The sequence below is a fragment of the Ictalurus punctatus genome, chromosome 1, assembly GCF_001660625.3.
Source record: "Ictalurus punctatus breed USDA103 chromosome 1, Coco_2.0, whole genome shotgun sequence".
Taxonomy (NCBI): domain Eukaryota; kingdom Metazoa; phylum Chordata; class Actinopteri; order Siluriformes; family Ictaluridae; genus Ictalurus; species Ictalurus punctatus.
Window position 1 is genome coordinate 4333013 of NC_030416.2, and position 20366 is coordinate 4353378.

Consider the following 20366-nt stretch of genomic DNA (forward strand, 5'->3'; position numbering starts at 1 on the left):
TTGGGATCCATGCCATGAAGAATTAAGGCTGTATTGAGAGCAAGGGGGTCCCACCTAGCATTACTAAAGCTTCCATAGAAACAGGATGTTTCAGGCAACTTTTGATTTCTTTCTTTTTTAACAGGATCTCACATGTGTTGAATATCATACATTGTGGTAAAAGGTTAAGGCAAATAAGGTGACGATGAAATCTTTCACCATAATAGATGATCTATGGATCCAACAACGAGTAATAAGCCTTTGGCAGAATGAGATGGTGTTTTAATAGCTTTACTTTTGACTACAAAATGTACGCTAATGGACACCGGGAATCATTTGAACCCTTCTCCCTGGTGTCATTATTCCCTGAAGCTCAGCTATCGAAAGGGTTACAACCAGACATTCAATGGGCCATGGTATAAGCATTGGTGTTCCCGTAAACTGCCTATTGTATTGTGAATCAACGCACCTGAGGCTAAAAGCTTATTGAAGTAGAGAGGGGGACAAGAACAGAGACCAGGGGAGGACGAATACAATAGGACAAATAAATTTATTAGCTAGCCCACCAGGCAAGTGAAAGCTCCAATGTCCTTGCCTAGTCTTATGCTTTGGTTGCCTGAAAACTAACTTGGCTTAAAAGGTAGCTAATGTAATTTAACCCCAGTTAACAAGTTTAGTGTATTAACACAGTGATTACTCAAGTTCTTCGGACAGCATCCTTTATACTACTGTGATAATGTCTTTGTATCAGTATCAGTATCAGCACCCTTGACAAAATGGCAGAAAGGTTAACATTTCAGCTATAAGCTATGGGTTTCTCTTCTCACATCAGTTTGGAGGACTTTGCCCTGCCTTTCCTTTCTGTCAGACAGCTAGCATGGTTTTGCGAAAAAGGACATATCCTCTCACGCAGTCCTTCACCGATTGAATTTATCCGAGGCCCAATCCTAAGAGAGAATGGATCTAGGTTTTCCTCCCAGCTATTACAGCTCAATTGAACAGACTGAGTCAATAGTTGCACATTCAAACAAACACACACTGTTCGAAACATTAGGGAGAACAGGACATGTCGTCCCTGCCTGTACTCTGTTTATTTGGAATACAAAAATGATGGATCCCTCCGGGTAAAAAGAAATGAACAACTGTCATCCCGTTAATCCATCTCCTTTGGAGTCATGCTCTTATGTGCTATTATGGATAGAGAAATGGCAAAGCGAACACTACAAGATTTCTCGCCTATACAAAAATAAACGTGTTATGTGAAAGATAAAGTCGAAACAAGGTGTCTGAACAATACATTCTGTGGAGGTAAAGAACAACGGCTCTGTGAGAGAGAAAGCATGCAGCGTGATGAGGCATTCACGTGTATTGGCTATAGTCTATATGCTAGGACAGCCATGTGAAGTGGATGTTTGCAGCATCAAAGAGAGAGAGAGGAAAAGGTAGAGATTCAAGCAGTGGCTTTTACCATGCAGTTCATAGCGAAGTGGTTGTGCTGGGTCTGCAGCTCTAGTACATGCTGGTGGTTGGCACCAATCTCAGCGTAGCTGGTCAGGAAAAGGCCCTTGTTGTGAACAATCCAGTCAAACATCTACAAAGACAGTAAAGAGAGAAGGGGATTGTAAAAGGGGGAAAGTTGAGGCATAGGGCATTGGTATAAAACAACATGTAAACTTCCAGTCATTAGGAAAAAAACCACAATCTGGCAACAAGACGATGAATGCTAGTATTAGTACCAGTGGCAAATGGTGAAAAAGTATCTGGCTATCTTGTTTAAACTGGTAGAATATGCCTTTATAATTACTTATATTACGCTCTACCATTGTCTAAACCCCTGACTACTATTGCTTACATACTGCATCATGCAACAATATTAGTAGTAACAACACCTTTCAAAAATAATGCTACCATTCAATATCATTAAACAAAAGATATTAGCACCACCCATACTACTCAATACTATTAAACAATAAATTAGCACCAACCACCTTATACCAACTACCTTACTATAATATTACCACCAACAACACCATTCAATGCCATTCAACAGTATTAGCATCAGTTGCACCATCTGATACCATTCAAGAGTATTAACACCAACTACACCATTCAATACCATTCAACAGTATTTTCATCAATTGCACCATTCAATATCATTGCCCCCATAGCCCTACGCACCTTCTCAGCATCCTGCTCAAAGAGCCGCAACTGGAAGCACTGGTCCAGTTTGAGCTTTCGGCCATGCCATGCCTGGTGCAGGTGCTGGCGGGCAGTGCGCAGTTCCTCCAGCAGAGCTGAGACCCTGGGCGTCAGGCCCTGTACGTCTCCACCGGTCTTCGTGCCGGCCTGAACACGCTGCAGCAGCCGTTGGCCCTCAGCCTCCAGTTCCTCGGCTGGAGCCTTGGCTACACGTTTCTTCAGAGCACTGTGCTCATCCATAGCACATCGTGCCACCTCCAGGTCACCAGGGAGCTCGCGGCGTGACACCAGCTCCTGAAGCTCCTTGAGGCGGCCGAGTGCGCGTGCCACATTTCCTGCAAACTCCTCAAAGGCCACACGTACCTCAATCCACTCATCATGATCATAGTCCAGACTTCCCTCCAGATCGGCCGTCAGCTGTGATGGGTCCACCAACTTGGACAAGCCCTCCAGAGATACCATTATTGTCTATAGCAATGCAGGAAGAAAAGAAAACCCCATTACATCACTTTAATGGCAGCATAACATGAACCTTAACCCTTAACCCTTAATATGGCCCTTTAGACTACATTCCAGCCCAGTTTGGAATATGCAAAACACAACAACCAACCCCCTCCCACCCCCTTATCTAATGCCTTTCTAAGAACTAATATGTCTATTCAAATATTTAAATAAGCGTGTAGTGTCACCTCACAGTTCCATAGCGCTAGGAATGATTTTGAACTTTGGAAACCTTCCAAAAACAAGGTAGACTCTCTAAATTAAATTGACCCTAGGTGTGAATGTGTGTGTAAGCTGCCCTGCAATGGACTGGCGTCCCATGCAGGACGTATTCCCTCATCGTGACTATTGTTCCTGGAATAGGCTCCCGAGCCACTGTAACTCGGACCAGGATACAGTGTTTAATGAAGATGAATTAATGAATGATTTAACGAATATTTATATGTAAACAGGATCTACAAAGAATTTTGGTTTTTGTCTAGCTACATTTTTATTCTCAGTGGCAAACCTTTCATCTGTACAAAGCTTATTTTGGCATTTCTGCAATGCAGTTACTTCTAAAACTTGCCTAACACAGCCAGGTAATACTAAGTAATGCGAGCTAGCAAAATCGTAAACGCATCAAATATAACGAGCTCAATTTGTAAGAAATACGACTGAGATGAGTTAATACGTTTTTTTGAAGGGTTAAATGCATGTCTTCTAAGATTCAAATAAATATTTGGGGGGGGGGGGGGGGGGGTAAATTTTAAGAGCTACAATGCATAAACTCTGGGTCATGGGGGAAACCTGGAGTCTATCCCAGGGAACTCAGGGCAAATCAGCCTACAAAGCATGTCTTTGGACTAGGGGAGGAAACCCGGAGGAATCCTCCGAAGCATGGGAGAACATGCAACCTCCATACACACAGAGTGGGGGCAGGATTTGAACCCCCAACCCCAGAGGGACAAGGCAAACCGGCTAACCACTAAGCCACCATGCTCCCCTGACATGCTAACTTTACATGTTCACATTACTACAGAAGGCTAGAACTCCTAACTCCACGAGAACTAACCCTTTCTTCAACAGTATTATGGCAGCCTTCTCGTCTTTTCCTGTTATCATTCCATCAGTGGGAGTTTTCCGTCATACAGGAACTGCGCTTTTACAAACAAACCTATTAAGGCTTGTGTGTTGCAGGAAAGTGCTCCCTGTCAGATCATTTACACCCCACGCTTTATGTAAGATTAACCAGAGAATGTTCCAGAGATTTCGTGTGCTCAGAAACAATATCTAACACACGTGGTACAATTTTCGGCTCTATGAATGAGCTCCACAGAGAAAAGGGGATTTTAACCTTTTGTGGTTGAAATAACTGTGAAATACTCAAAACATTTATAGTATTTGGATATTCTGAGTGTAATACAATGACACTATCTGTAACTGTTTAGCGATTCAAATATCTGTAGCTGTATTTGAATTTAAACCTTAAGTAGGTGTGGTCTAAACAGGACGTTTTTCCAGAGGTAAAAAACGCAAGTACTGGCAGCAGGTTGTGTGAACTCTGGCTCTGACAGTTCCTCAGCCTCCGCTACATCATTAGCGTTCGTCCAATTCGTATGTTCACATTAATACAATGTATTTTTACATTTCATAAATATCATATCATACAATTGTAAATTTATCAATTATCTCAATTAAAATTTGTCTCATAGTTTACAATGCGAAATCAACAAATAAAAATCAATTAAATGTTTACTTTTTTCATTCTAAAACTTATTTTTTTAATAGTTTGTTTGTTTATTTATTTACTCATTTTATAATTATGCATTCTTTTACAGGAAAATCCACTAGATAGCAAGCAACAAAAGTCGACTATCAAGTGGTGTTACAACTACTGTAGCTAGCTAAATTTTTACAATGGGAGCCATTATAATTGTTTACATTACATAAGCTAACAAAACGTTAGCTGAAAGACTTGTGTTGAACTTGCATTTGCAAACATACTTCTCCTATGTGTGTGTGTGTATATATATATATATATATATATATATATATATATATATATATATATATATATATATACGTATATATAACTGATTATATAACTAATAAAGGCTTATATAATCATGATATTATAGTATTGAAATTGAGAATACTGGGCATGGTTTTGTCTTTTCAGCCCACAACAAACGCATAATTGAACACATAGGTAATGGTTTTAATTCTGTGCTGTGCTGTGTTGTGTTGTGTAACCTGATTGTACGGGAAACCGTTTTATCTTGTCTCTTCGCTTAAATGGGTCAGGTCTAATTTTAACAGCTCTAGTTTTACACTAGCACAGAAAATGTTCCTGAAACCTAGTATCCCTGTGTGTTTACTTTCCCTGTTTCAGGTTTTAAACGTCAAACTGGCACGGACCGTGCCTTTAGCACAGAAATCGAAACACAGAGAACTTTCTGCTTTGTTGAAAGAGTTTACGGTCACCGTTTTAACAGCTCACCTCAAACTCAAACTTCGAGCTGCCGAAGTTGGTCCTCTGCTTCTGCCAGAAGTTGTCGGGTTTGATGATGAGCGCAACGTGGATGCAGGACGGGAAGGACTCCTGCAGGATCTTCAGCAGAGGCTTGATGGAGTCCCATTTGGAGCCTCGCATGTCCACGATGACGGTGAAGCCATGCCTGCTGACCTCCTCGCTACGGAGAAATGACACTTGATGAAAACAGCATCTGGATGAGCGTGCTGAGGAGTACTACCAAACTAATACTCACTGTTACAGCAGAGGAGGAAAAAAACTTGGAAGCGAGCTGCCACAGCTGCACTTGACACACAGACTGAGTCTTAGATTAAACTGAACAGAGCACATGTGCGCCACTGAATCATACTGACCACCCAAGGGGAGGGAGAGGAAAGAGAGAGAGAGAGAGAGAGAGAGAGAGAGAGAGACAGACAGACAGACAGACAGATGGTGAGAGAGACAAACATTGACAGACAGAGAGAAATGTACAGACACAAATACAAAATAACACACACAGAGAAAGACAGAAAGACAAAAAGATACAAGCAACGCAAGAAATACAAAGAAAGAAGATAGACAAAGCATTACAGAAGAAGAACGAAAGAGAGATGGGTAGCAAGACAGTGAGAGACAGATAGAGACAGACAGACCGTGGCTGAGAGAGATAGAGAGAGACAGACAGACAGAAAAAGAGACAGAGATAAAGAGAAGGGGAGAGAAACAGGTGAGGGAGGAAATGAGAAAGAAATCAAGTGAAAGGGTGAGAGGAAGAGGAAAAGAGAAAGGAACAACGGAGAGAGGGGAAGAGTTCTGAGAGGAGGATGAACAAATGAACGAGTCATTGAAAGGGATGGAGGAAGAGAGAAGTAAAACAGCTGAAAATAACAGAGAATTTTTTTCAAACGCGCCGTAATTATTAAGCACTCAGATTCAGACCCGTTTCTGGATGGACGGAAGCTGACATATCCGGCGCTCTAGAGAGAAAACAACGGAAATGGACACAGAGGTGAACCCTCACCTGGGGATGCCTGCGAGGTAGGCAATGAGGCGTCGCAGATCCTCCTGTCTTATTCTGTCGTGGTTGGTCCTGGCTGGGAAAGTGAGAACCGGGCCTCCTCGTCTGTCTCGACCTCCTGTAGAGAAGACCAACCCCGTGACACATCACACGCTGACCACCGTCTCAGTGATTAATAAAAGTGTGCAATCACTGATATGGTGAAGTGACTGAGTTTATTTGACATTTATTTGGAAGGAGTCTCCAGTGTCCCCATTCATTTTGTCTTATTACCTAATTAAAAAGAGTAAAAAAGAGAGGTTGGTGAAGGAACGACTGTTTATAGGTGATATAACTTAAGTGGAACTAATAAAAAATAGTAGCAAAGGATGTATTTATTTCAGCTTTTATTTACTATATCAGATTTTCAATGTGTCAAACGTTTACCTACACTGTATTAGTATTTACTGGCATTGTCTTTTCATTTGCTTAACTTGAATCAAATGCAAAGGCCTTTTTCTTACGACTTTTTAGGTATTCAAAAGATCATAGTCTTGCCGAAAGACCCACTTGCAACCAAGTTTTAACTTTCTGGCTGATGTCTTGCGCTTTTGCTTCAGTATGTTCTAGATAATCCTCTGTTTTCTGAAGTCCCTTTTACAGCAAAACAGCCACATAACATTATGCCACCACCCCCATGCTTCACAGTTGGGATGGTGTTCTTCAGATTTAAAGCCTTAGCTTTTGTCCTCCATACAAAGCACTGATCATTACACCCAAACAGTTAAATTCTGGTTCCATCTGACCAGAGAAGACTCCTCTGAAAGGCTTGTGATCAGCTGCAGATCTCAGTCTGGCTTTTTAAGCCAATCTTGCAGTAGGGGCTTCTTCCTTGTGTGATAGTCTTTCACATTATGGCATTGCAGGACTATTTTACTGGTGGATGTACATACTGTGGTGCATGATGCCTACAAGTTCTTCACCAGTTCCTTTCCCATTATCTTGGGGTTTAGAACTTTCCCATGGTAAAACAGCCAGACTGGGAGGTGCACGCCCAGTAAACCCTGATTATGAGAACTGGCCAATCAAAAGCTTCCAGATTGTTTAAAGACACATGGTCAGACACAGTGGAATTCTGAAACTGTGAATTAAAGCCGAAATGAGCCTGTGTCTAATGGGATTGATAAACTAGATGCCCTATTTGACTTGTCAAAATAAAAGTTTGGCCTCTACTGTATCAATGGTAAAAAGAAAAAAAAGACATTCTGTTCTTTAATTAATGAAAACAATGTCAGTTTTTTGTCCAATTACTATGGTATACATCTTTTCAAACATGCGTACTGTACATGAGCTCACACAAGCCCACAATTGTCTAGTGTCACTGTGATTGACAGGGGAGAGAGAGAGAGCATGCCATCCCTCCCACGTAGACACCATGGACGGCTGTGGTGTCGTCGGAATTCAAACTCGCATTGCAAACCCACTTGTGAGATGTGTGATGTGTGTTGACTCGCCTGATAGAAATGCCACTTTCTCTTTCAGAATAGGCAGCACCTCGATGGCCTTCATCTCCTCATTTCTGTTGAACCCTATAAAGGTTGAAGAGAGCCGTTAGCCGACAATACACATCGCACAACGCTGCATTTTTCACAATCGTCCCATTTCATATGCTCTTCATTAAAAGAAACCTATAATATCAGAAGTGAACTCATTAATATTATATTAATACTGTGGTAATGGCATGCTTTGGATGAAGTACTGAAGTACTCTGTGCTCTCCCGCCTCCTCACCAGATGGCATGATATTAATACCTGCAGAAGAATCAGAAGGGTTGTGTCCACCTGTTTATATGCAAATGTGCAGTAGAGGTCCTGAATGAGAACCAGCATTCTACCACGTCTCTCTTTCTACTTCAAGACACCCACGAACGCTACGTGAACATCATTATCGCTTATCATTACCCGCCAATCAGGATCCTAAAATAACCCGTGCTGCCTCTTTTGCGAAGTGATATTCAAACTAGTCGAGAGAGAAGAAAGCAAACCGCTCCCGGTCGTGCATTATTGATGTTTCTGGATGTGGACAGCGTGTTTTTTAGTGCATGCAGGTCCAGCCTCGCTGCTATCGATCACATTAGCTCAGCTCAGCGAGTCAGCAGTAGTCAGGCATCACTGCCCATTATAATGCATTATGTCACTGCGTTTAACCGCCATGCGCCGCACGACTTGGTGAAATGATCACTCACTGCAGAGAGGTTAGTCAAAAATGAGAGGATATGTGTATAATGGATATATAATGGATGTAACTGTTTGGTTGCATCTCATGAGGTGCTGTTATGTTGCTTACCTTGATGGAACCAACAACCACAGCTCCATTAATGGAGCTGTCAGTCAAATATTTTTTTGCCCTCACATTCAATATCATGACCAGTTGTCAATGATTACGATGTTTTGTAATTGTTTTGTGCCTAATCATTTAAACATTTGTATGAATCTGTCCTTCCACGCTCCTTATGTGGTCTTCGCTAATCTTTGCTAATAGTTACTGTGTTACCTGTTTGTTTGATTTTCCCTTCAATTAGTTCGTTTATTTAAACCCTCCGTGTTACATATTGTGTGTGTTAGATTCTTTACACATCTGTGGGGACATTGGCTGGTATGAAATATCAATTGAGTATGAAATATCCTGTTCTTTTTTTTAACCACCGCTGCTGGTGCTTTGACCCCAGCAAAGGATTTTGAGTTCGATTGTTATATATATTTACCTTAATAAACACATTTTTAATAGACACATCTTTATTTCCCTTACTAATCACACTTCAAGTATGCAAGTGTCCTTAAAATATACCATTTTGTAATCTGTCACAAAATGCATCTGACATATCACCCTCAGGATGGAGTAATACTGTTCTCGGTGCGGTTTCTTTATACACAGGCAACTAACAACAACAGGTGTCCTCTGACATCTGCTTGGCTGGATAGAAGATAGAAGAAGGGGATAACTCGTACTCGAAGACAGACGTGATACGCAAACAAACCACAGCTGAGATACACGTCGGCTAAGAAGTCAGATACAAACTGTCATCAGCTGCCTTCTTTAGAAACCACAATTGGTCTACCGAGGCGCTGCTAGGCTTCCAGGCCATTTCTGGGTCAACATAATTTTGCCTTTTCATACCCCACAGTAAGCTAACAAGACGCCAAAGACGCTTCCTTTTGAAGGAATGCCAATAAACAATGATAAAAATCGCTGTACTGAACCAAGCACCATATATATATGTCAAACCACTGCGCAATGATGAATAACATGTCTCATTTCAATGTACAGCTATAAACAACGATGCCGAAGCAAACAAATGGAATAGCTTAGGGAATATTGGTGACATAAATCGTTAGTGTGAGTTGTAATATCTCAGTCGCATAGCACAGAGCAGAAATCAGCACGATAATACACAGGAGGATCCTGAGTATTCGATTTTTAATGGTCAGGCACTTATAAAACAAGTCTGCACACCGAATAAACGAAATAAATGACACTGAACAGCATTACAATAAATATAAGCAACGTGGTCTCTACTCATGCTAAAAATGCTATTTAAAAACAAACAGTTTTACCTCAGATTTAGCCTTTAGCACATAAAATAATATATTGTATAGCCAAGGATATTTTTTGATGTCATGAATGCTTTTGAATCAATGTTTCTAAACAGTTGTTTTCAAAGCTTTATTCTCTAAATATTTCTAAATGTTCCTACAATGTTGCTGCAGCATTCTTTTTGAAACTAAAATGATATCGAGGCTAAGTACTTCATGGGTTAACATTCAGTCACTCACACGACGAGCCTGCATGCTTGCAACTTGCCTCAATCGATATCAGTATATAAGATAGCCAAATTGAATAAGGCATAAGAACATCCTTTACACTGCTAACAGCATTATGACAGATATTAATAAATTGCACTAACCAGCCCTTTTACCATGCTAATTCTAAAAACGATTTTACCTCAGATTAACCTTTAGCCCATAAGATAAAACAGTGTATCCATGTATATGTTAGGACAAATACGAATGACATGAATGTCTTCAAATCATTGTTTGTAAACATTTCTCAATATTCCTACAATGTTGCTGCAGCATTCTGAAGTGCTAACATGGCTAATAACAAATGGAAGCAAGCAAGCACCAATCATTACTACCATGAACATTCAGGCACTCACAAGAGGAGCTTACTGTACATGCTTGAACCTCGTCTGTTTCAATTAATATCAGTAAATAATAAGATAGTCAAACTGAATAAACGCAGTAATGCTTTGTAATGCTAACAGCATTAAACATACGGCAATAGCTCTAACTAGCCATGTGCTAAAACGATTTTACATCAGATTTAGCCTTTAGCATGTAAAGTGTTTATCTGTAAAGTATTTATCTGCATGTAAAGTGTTTATCTGTGTAATTTTTTTGGAACACGAACAACATTAAATACTTAATTAATAATTTAAGGATTTCCAGCTAACGAATTCAGATTATCAGTTCATTATTTTTAACGTTCAGGGAACATTTGTTAAGTTTTCTGGTTGTTCTGTATGTAGCATTTAGGTAACCTTTCTAAATGTCTCTACAAAATTCTTCTTAACACAAATAGCTTTCAATGAGCGTTCTGTCTTTCACTGCTATTAATAAACAGATGCAAGCACCAAGGATTAATCTGCAAGTCACATTTTGAAGTACAACCTATTTAACCTAGTTACTAAGTGTGTTAATTATTCTGCTAACTCTCCCAACTGTGCTAATTCTTCTGCTTGTCAACTGCAAAGAGTTTTACAAACAAAGTAAAGAAGATTTGAAATTCTTTATCCCCACTCAAGTAATCAGCCCACAAATCTGGCCACTATTATTCACACTTCATTTGCAGCTCATGAATAATAAAAGGATAACTCTCTGCAGGACGCGAGGCTCAATTTTCAGTGCTAAGTACTCGGAGTACCGAGGGTCACTGTGTGAAGTGAGGCATTCAAACCGTGGTCATTAAAGATGTGCTTTTTTTGGGGGGGTACAACACTTTGCACCTTCACGCTGCGCTAAAATCTTTCAAGTCACCGCTGTGAAAAAAAGACAGAAAAGACCAAGAGACAGGGGTTCTTCATGGGCAGCTTATGAGTTGCCCTATACAAGATCCTAAACCTGTATATGCTATAGGCTAAAAGGACTGAAAAATTCGATGTTGACATTTTAATCAAATTTTATACAGCTTACAAAGCATGTTTGTTTAATATGGATTAGTGTGGGGGGAAAAAGGTTAGATCCCAGAGCTTCCTCCATCAAAGTTTTCTAAACTGGTCAGAAAGTCCTGAATCTAAATGGAATTTGATTTTGATTCAAATATTTCGATTAAAACTCCTACCATGTAAGAAAGTAAGCTGCTTCCAAACTGCTAAGAGGCTCCATCGGAAATCAGGTTATCGCAGTTAACTACAGATCATTCTCTGCTGTTCGTCTTGAGCTAATGTCTTCATTTCGCACTCAGCACGCCTCAGCAAATGAGGCGAGACTGGTGTTTACAGCCAAGACACCAGGGGAAGCACTCTGCAGTCCCTAAAATAACAAGTCTGCCTTTTTGATTACGGAGGAATGACCAGAAATGGTTTACATAGCTTTTACTACCATGTGAACACAAGCAGTAGAAATCAATATCTTAAAGCTAGATCAACAACTATAATAAACCCAACAAAACAAGGTCATTAACCCATATTCACTTCAGAATACACTAAAATACAAGATGCAAAAGCGAGAAAGCAACATTTTTTTCAGGCATGTGTCTAGTACTACTTAATAACTTAATAACAATCCTACTCATCCATTTTTAAAAAAAAACCAAACAGACCAGAGTCACACCCCAACTTAATTTCTATTTAATCACAAATGTTAACATCTAAACTGTAGATGTTGGCACTTTTGCTGGCTATTTAAAGCTAGATCAGGCAAACTTGCTGCAAAGATAGGTCCCTACTATAGGTAAAATTGAGTCAAGTATAATAATGCCAGTATAATACTATGCAGGATTGTGAATGAGATAGCTTGCTAGTATTTCATCACAATTTACAACTTACCACAAATGTAGTCCGCCAGCCGTGATGTTTCGTTCCAGACAACTGCTTCAATAGTTTCATAATCTCACCCAAACTCCAAAATCATTTCCTCAAACATAGACTTGCTTTAAACAATGTTATTAATCTATGTAACGACTTGATTCAAGAACAAACAATACGGAGAGTCCGTATTTACGAATATTGTTTAAAGGAAAAAGGTTCTGCAGAACTTTTTGTATCATCTGATACAATTTCATCTTCAAATTTTAAACAGTAATTGTTAGCTATGGATGAGTAACAAATTAATCAGGGAAAAACCCAGTAGCTCTGTTATGCTGTGAGGGGCATTAATTACATTGTCTGGCATGATTTGACTCTACTTTTCCAGTGAAGCATCAGTGCAAATCAATACCGTGGTTCTTCTGACTATCCTATGATGAAACCTCTATTCAAGGATGGCTCCACCCCCAGCAACAGTGCTCAAGAAACACTGAATGATTCGTTAAGGATGAAAATGATGGGAATCATATGCTATGGCCTTCACAGTCGCCAGATCTCAACCCAATTGAACAGCAATGGGAGATCTTGAACTGGCATGCTAGACAGCTCTCTCCACCACCATCATCAAAGCATCAACAGAGGGAATATCTTTTGGAAGAATGGTGTTCCTCCCCCCAGTACTATTCGTATGTCTTACTATGAATCTATGCCAAGCTGGTGGCTTCAACGCACTACTGTATGTTGATTTTTCATTTAATCTGTCACTTATTTCTGAAGTCTAACTGGTGGTGCAATTTGGTGTTACAGTAGGAGGTCTTTTTCTACAGCTCTGTATAGCTTGGCATGACACTGCGGAAAGGTGTCTGGCTTTGTGCTCTTCTCCCTCTAGGACCCCCGGTATAATCTAATTGAGATGGAAACTTTGGCTCTCTATACGTATGTGTGTATTGGCCACTGCTTGGCTCCATTTCCTTTTTTTTGACTCTGGTCTAAATATAGCAAAGCCTCAGAGGTAATGATGTGCCAATTTCACAGCTTCGGGGACTCTGGATAAGCAGGCCAAGCCTTGGCCTGGTCTCTGATCCCACTGCTCATCTCATTCTGCCAGTCTACATCAGTCTACACCTATCACCATGGGTGGAATTGGGTAGCAAGCATCCCGAGGACAATTTGGTGGTCCATTCTTAGTTGCTAAATGTTACTACAGCTGGTCCTGGATTAGTACATTTAAAACATGAAGAAATGAAGGAAGAAATTGATGATTGTATATTATACAAAATCTACCAAACTAACCCACTAAAAGAAGTCCAGAGCTCAAAATCTAACCCTCTGAAAACTGTAATAAAAGCAAAATCACCATTCCACAGGAAAACTGTCCACTGCAAAATATCTGAAATAAAACAGGATTGTACAATGGCATCACAAAGAGCAGGAATGGAATAGTGATATTACAATATTTAACGTTCCTTTTTTAATGTTGCTCATTGCTGTGTTGAAAAACACACTGAAATTGATATATATATATATATATATATATATATATATATATATATATATATAGTTATATATAGTTATATATAGTTATATATATATATATATATATATATAGTTATTTGGAATACAAATAACCTAATTAGAGACACAGAGCACATATTTTAACAGTAGAAAGTTTAATGATCTCTAACTGGAGGGTTTTTTTTGTTTTTTGCACCATTTTGTGTAAACTCTGCAGATCAGTGGTTCTCAAATTGGGGTCTATGAAGCATAGCCAGTGGGTTTATGAATTATTTCTTTTTTGCTCATTTTGTTACAGTAATCACATGTATGTTATCAATGTTATTATATTTATGGGTCCAAGCACCAAAGTCGACTCAGTCATAATGTGTTCTCTTGGTGGAAAGCTCAGTGGCGCTGATAAATATACCAACTATTATTGGACAAATATAAAATAACGTTCATTAAATAAACCTGTACTGAAGGGGTCTGTGGAATTTATTTTGCAGAGAACTCCTGCTATAAACTCCTGTGAATTAAAATCACAGGAGATCAGCAGTTTCTGAAATACTCGACTCAACCCGTCTAGCACCACCTTCAAAGTCACAGAGCTTGCATTTTTCATCATTCTGATGTTTGATGTGACTTGAAGCTCTTGGCCTGTACCTGCATGATATGATGCATTGTGCTGCTACCACATGCCTGGCTGATTCGATAATCACATGAATGAGCAGGGGTACAGTTTTTCCTAATGTGCTCAGTAAGCGTATACCGTAATTTTCGGACTATTGAGCGCAGGTGAATATAAGCCGCACCCACTAACTTTAAAAAGAAATATTTTTTATTTACATATATAGGCCGCACTTGTCTATAAGCCGCAGGTGTCCACGTTGTAACCAGATATTTACACAGAAAGATGTTACACAGAAAGATTTTTTTAACTTTTAATTAAATACATACCGTAAATGCTTTTTTCCGAACAGTGCCTGTAACACGGCGGGTTAAAAAAATAAAAAAAATACAGTTGCCTACCAGGAAAAGTCATTGATCGCTATCTTCATCTTCCTCCTGCGCACTAAAACCACTAAAGTCGTCTTCTTCAGTGTCGGAAATGAACAGTCTCAGTATTACCGGTACTTCATCACACACTTCCTCAGTCTCTCTTTCGTTGTCGCTCTCAATGTCACTTACGTCTCGAGGCAAATTCGCCCTTGAGCTTGTGCTATCCTCTTCATCACGCAGCAGTCCAGCCTTTCGAAACCCATTGGTGATAGTAGATTTTTTGACACTGCTCATGTTAGGATCCACTGGCAGACTTGAGCAAAAGTCATCCAAGCCTCTAGCCGCTAGTCATCCAAGCCTCCCACTCAACTCGGAGTGCCACTTTAAATGCACGATTCACACTGATGTCGAGTGGCTGCAAATACTTCGTTGTGCCCCCAGGAATCACAGCTGGAATTGAGTTTGTCCTCTTGATGGCTGCTTTCACAGAATCTGTTATATGGGCCTTCATGCTGTCCAAAACGAGCAATGCTTTTTTTCTGTGGAGAAATCCCCCCAGTCGCTTACCGTAGCACACTGTCAGCCATTCCTTCATTAGGCTTTCTATCATCCACCCTTTCTTGTTGACTTTCACGACGATTTCTTTCGGGAGTTTTTCTTTTGGCATCGTCATCCGCTTAAAAATCACCATAGGTGCTTTTGTCCAGATGCTGTGCAGCTCAGAACACAAGTGAAATGCGTTCTCTCATGGCCAGTTGTTTTCAGCTTGACAGATGATTCAACTTTTTTGTTAACAGTCCTAGTAAGAGGCAGGTCAAACGTCAAGGGTACTTCATCCATATTTATGATGTCGTCTGGTCCGATGGAATTCTCGGCTATCCTTGTTTGAGTGAATTTGCGGAAGTTTGTAACTTTTTCCTCGTAGTCGGGAGGGAGTTGCTGACACAGAGTCGTCCGTGCCCTGATGGACAGGCCTTTTCGTCTCATAAATCTGAGACACCACGATGGTCCACCTCTAAAATCTTCAATCTTCTTTTCATTGGCGATTGTTTTGGCTTTCAGTCGGATCTGCACAGTGGAAACACCTCGGCCGTCTGCTCTCTGTGTGTTCACCCAGTCTTCAAGAACGTTTTCAAGTTCGGGCCATCTGCTTTTCTTACCTCTGAAAGCTTCTGTCGTCTTTTTGCATTGAGTCAGTTCTTCACGCTGCCGTTTCCAACGTCTCACCATCGATTCATTTCCAAGCTTACGTGCAGCAGCTCTATTTCCTTTTTCAACAGCCAGATCGATTGCCTTTAACTTGAAAGCTGCATCATATGCATTTCTTCGTGTGTTTTCCATGATGAGGGTGTATGCATGAAGCGCAAAATGACTGATCTGAACAATTTAGTGTGAGTGCGTTTGATTTAATTCGAACAGTTTCATTGGTCCACTGTGACCTGTTCGGTAATTTCATTGGTCCGATGTGACGAGGCTAAATGTTTTGGCGGCATGAAACTCGTTAGCCCGTAAAAATCCACAAATTAGCCGCATCATTGTTTAAGCAGCAGTATTCAAAGTATGGGTAAAAAGTAGCGGCTTATAGTCCAGAAATTATGGTATATACTGGGTGGGTAAAGGTTTGATTCTTGATTCATCAAGAGGAAATAAACTCAGGTAATTTGATATCTATTTAACTAACTTTTGATAACATTAGCAATAATTGCTTGCTGAGATAAACTTCCTAGTTGTCTCATAACATAGCTGGCTACCTAACATACTGTATAGTATTTGCCCCGATCCTGATGTCTTCTGTTTTTGTGTATATCTCTTTTTGTAAATAGTTTTAGATCTTCACACAAAATACAACGTAAAACAAAGGCAACCTGACTATACACAAAATACAGTTTTTAATTTTTTTTATTGAAGCAAAAAAAAGTTACACAAATCACCCATGTGAAAAACTAACTGCCCCATTAAACTTAAAATCGGTTGTGACACCTTTTGCAGCAATAACTGCAACCAAAAACTTCTGATAACTGGAGATCAGTCTTTCACAGCATTGTGGTGGAATTTTGGCTCGCTCTTCTTTGTAGAACTGCTTTAGTTGAGCCACACAGGTTTTTGAGCATGAACTGCCCGTTTAAGGTCCTGCCACAGTATCTCAACTGGCCACTCCAAAACATTAACTTAGCTTTTTTGTGTAATTCAGAGGTTTGACTTACTCCTATGCTTTGGATCATTGTCTTGCTGCATAATCCAGCTGCGCTTGAGTTGCAAACTGAAGACCGGACATTCTCCTTTAGGATTTTCTGGTAGAAAGCAGAATTAATTTTTCTTTAAGTATTGCAAGTTGTCCAGGTCCTGAAGCAGTAAAGCATCCCCACATCATCACACTGCCACCACCATGCTTGACCATAGGTACTGTATGATGTTCTCTTTTTGTAGAATTATGTGTTTGGTTTACGCCAGATGTAACGGGACCCCTGTCTTCCAAACAGTTGCACTTTCAACTCATCAGTCCACAGAACTTCTCCCAAAAGGTTTTAGGATCATCGAGGTGTGTTTTGGCAAAATTCAGATGAGCCTTAAAGTTCTTCTGGGTTAGCAGTGGTTTTCACCTCGCCACTCTTCCATGGATGCCATTTTTGCCCAGTGTCTTTCTGATAGTGGAGTCATGGTCAGTGACCTTTACTGATGCAAGAGAGGCCTGTAGGTCCTTTGATATTGTCCTTGGCTCTTTTGTGACTTCCTGGATGAGTCGTTGCTGTGCTCTTGGAGGAATTTTGGAAGGTCGGCCACTTCTGGGAACCTTTTAACCAATGTTTGCTGTTGAAAAAGATCTTTTGAAGTGTTGATTTGGTTGAACAGGGTTTGAAGTAATCAGGCCTGGTTGTGTCTAGTCAAGCTGAACCCCATTATGAATGCCGTTTCATAGATTTGTGGAATTAGTAACTATGGAGGCAAATACATTTTCACACAGGGTCACTTGATATTGGATAACTTTATCCTCAATAAATAACTATCATTTAAAAACTGTATTTTATGTTTATTCAGGTTGCTTTTGTTTCTTTTGATTTCATTTCTGAAACAATTTAGTATGAGATATACACAATAACAGAAGAAATCAAATACTTTTCACAGCACTGTGGCTATGAGGTAGCAATATGGGGAAGATCCTGTGCCACTGGTGCTTGCTGAAGAAGTACTGTATGTAGTGCATGAAGGCAGTCGATTATCTTCTTAATAAAGCACAGACACAATAACATTGACGCAATCAATTCCCTATTATATTCTCAAAATGGCAGCGATTATACAGCGATGTGTGACATCACATGAAACACAAGGATACCGAAAGAAAAGGAAACATATGTTCATAATTATGTTTTAACTGCACAATTTGAAGTTTGTCTACACACAGAATTGGTCAATAAATGGTATATCTATTATCCGTATTGTGTGCTTCTTGAATCTTACATCATTGGGTCATTTTTCAAACTGGAATTTTACAGAGAAACTGAAAAACCCACTGAAAAATAAAACAAGTCTTCGGACTTGTACAGGTTAGTTTTGAAATCAAACACTCCTATGTTGAAAGCTGATAAAATAACGTTGCAGCAACTTTTCATTTCTCCCAAATTAGGATTCAGGGTAGGCTTTTTATTCTCCTTGTGTGTGAGCTCAGTTCAGCTCATTTCTCTCACACATCAGCACCTCTGAATGAGTCTGAACTCTACCTCACATGAGTTATGGCTCCCTGGGCCCTTCCCTCCATTTCCAGCCTACATTTCTCCCCCTCTCCTTGGCCTCTTCTTTGGCAACCTTTACTGCCCCGCTCTCACAGAGCCTTTTTTATGGACCTTGTTCACAGGCCTTGATTGCTTCTTGTTTTACAGCAGTGGGACACGGCCCGAGTGTCCCCCCTGAGAGCGGCTTGGTTGTCAGGTCGAGATGAGGTTGTGCTCTCATGTGTCCTCTGGAAATGACACGGGTGATGCAAAATCCCTGCCCAACCCCCTCCCCAAGACGTGATTTCATTTTGAGTTGCCATCCATGTGACGAATGGGTTTGGTTTTCCCAAGCCAGACAGGGTCCTCTGGCATTCCCAGGAAAGGGACTGATGTACATACTGCACTATACTACAGAGTGTTGAATTCTTGAATCTGATTGGTCAGAAGGTATTGATTAATTTTCTACTGTGAGGGAAAGGCAGTTTATAGCTGCTATAACATAAGTGATAACAGGAACTACCTAGGCGTTCGGATGTTCCATGACATTAAACTTAACTACAAAAAACATGTTCATTTATAAATACAAATTTGTAATCATTGGCAAACTGGCAACCCCCAACTGTTATATTCTTTACATATATTTGTTCTGGTGAAAAAAGTTGCTTTTTTTTCCCGCACAACCCTTGCTCTAGCAATCGACCCAAATTGGCCACAAAACATGAAATGGACAAGCACTCCTGACAAAACTGCAAGTGAATAATAGTTTGTATTGTAAATAATGGCATAATCTTCTAGCAATCTTAAAGATAAACATTGGATGCACAAGTCTTCTTAACAAACGCCTTCTTTTCTTCCGCTGTCCTAATCAATAAAGATTCTTAGCATTTGCTCAAGCTCACTACAGGTGAACAGCAGGAAGTCACGTTACCTGAGAGCTGGATGAGCCTCATCCCAGCTTGAGCGTACTTCCAACTGTGCACATCGACATCGGTGCCCATGCTACTTTTACATCTACTGTACAACATGTGCGCACATCTGCTACCGTAGCCAGACTTGTGGAACTGTAGAGTCTTGGTTTGAAAGAGGAGGTAAAATAGGCAGGACGGGAAGAAATGGCCGTGCTTTAATGGTCAGTGCCACTAAGAAAGGCGGTACAACTCTAATTCACCTCCCTTAGTCTGTAACTTAGTGTCTCACAGCTGCAAGAAAGATTTACTGTTGTGACTGTGGGTGCATGTGCTAGCGGTCTAGGACTCCATGGAAAAGGAAAGCTTGGCAGACGATACCGGGTCAGAGTCAGGGTTTTTTTTTTTTTTTTTGCTTAATCCCATTACAAAGATTTGGACATTAGTTTGTCAAAACACATTAAAGGTAGACTACTGACAACTTCTGGTGTTCGTTAAATCAGTGGTTCTGAAAGCATAGCCAGGGAGTCCAGGGTTTTCTTTAAAAAAATGTTGTCACAATGTTGGTGGAAATCACAACCCACCATCATCAAAGTTATATTTATTCTTGAGTTCTTTCAGTTATTAGCCTGGTCCCTTGAATTCAGTGGGTTTAATCCAAGCCAGGCCTTAATGTGTCCATCTTGATGGAAAGTTCAGCAATAAAACTGTCTATGGAGTGAACTAACAGCCGAATCATTATTGTAAATGTTCAAGACAAAGTGGTCTCCGGCTGCAACAAGTCATCCATGAATGTCCGAGTTTAATTAAGTCCAACCTACTATTTATCTAATACATGGTTTTTGCAAACTGTGGGCAGGTTAAATTGGGCTAAAAGCTTCGAATCACTCCAAATGACGTCCTAGAAGGGAAATTCTTCACTATTTTCTCATAACCTGTGCACAACAACCTGACGAATCTTTAATGGGTTTATCGGCATGTAATCTGCAAGCGTTTACAA

At 40.1% G+C, this 20366-nt stretch overlaps 1 protein-coding gene across 5 annotated transcripts in view; it reads right to left on the reverse strand.

The window, feature by feature from the left end:
* Positions 1–20366, reverse strand: part of triob (trio Rho guanine nucleotide exchange factor b) — a 132211-nt gene that overhangs the window by 83303 nt on the left and 28542 nt on the right. For all 5 annotated transcript variants that reach the window (XM_053679489.1, XM_053679483.1, XM_053679486.1 and 2 more), the window contains 5 exons: positions 7685–7759; positions 6195–6309; positions 5162–5354; positions 2158–2646; positions 1448–1570 (listed from right to left, as the gene is read on the reverse strand). In XM_053679489.1, the coding sequence (XP_053535464.1) occupies positions 1448–1570; positions 2158–2646; positions 5162–5354; positions 6195–6309; positions 7685–7759 (995 nt within the window). The remainder of the gene's footprint in view (positions 1–1447; positions 1571–2157; positions 2647–5161; positions 5355–6194; positions 6310–7684; positions 7760–20366) is intronic.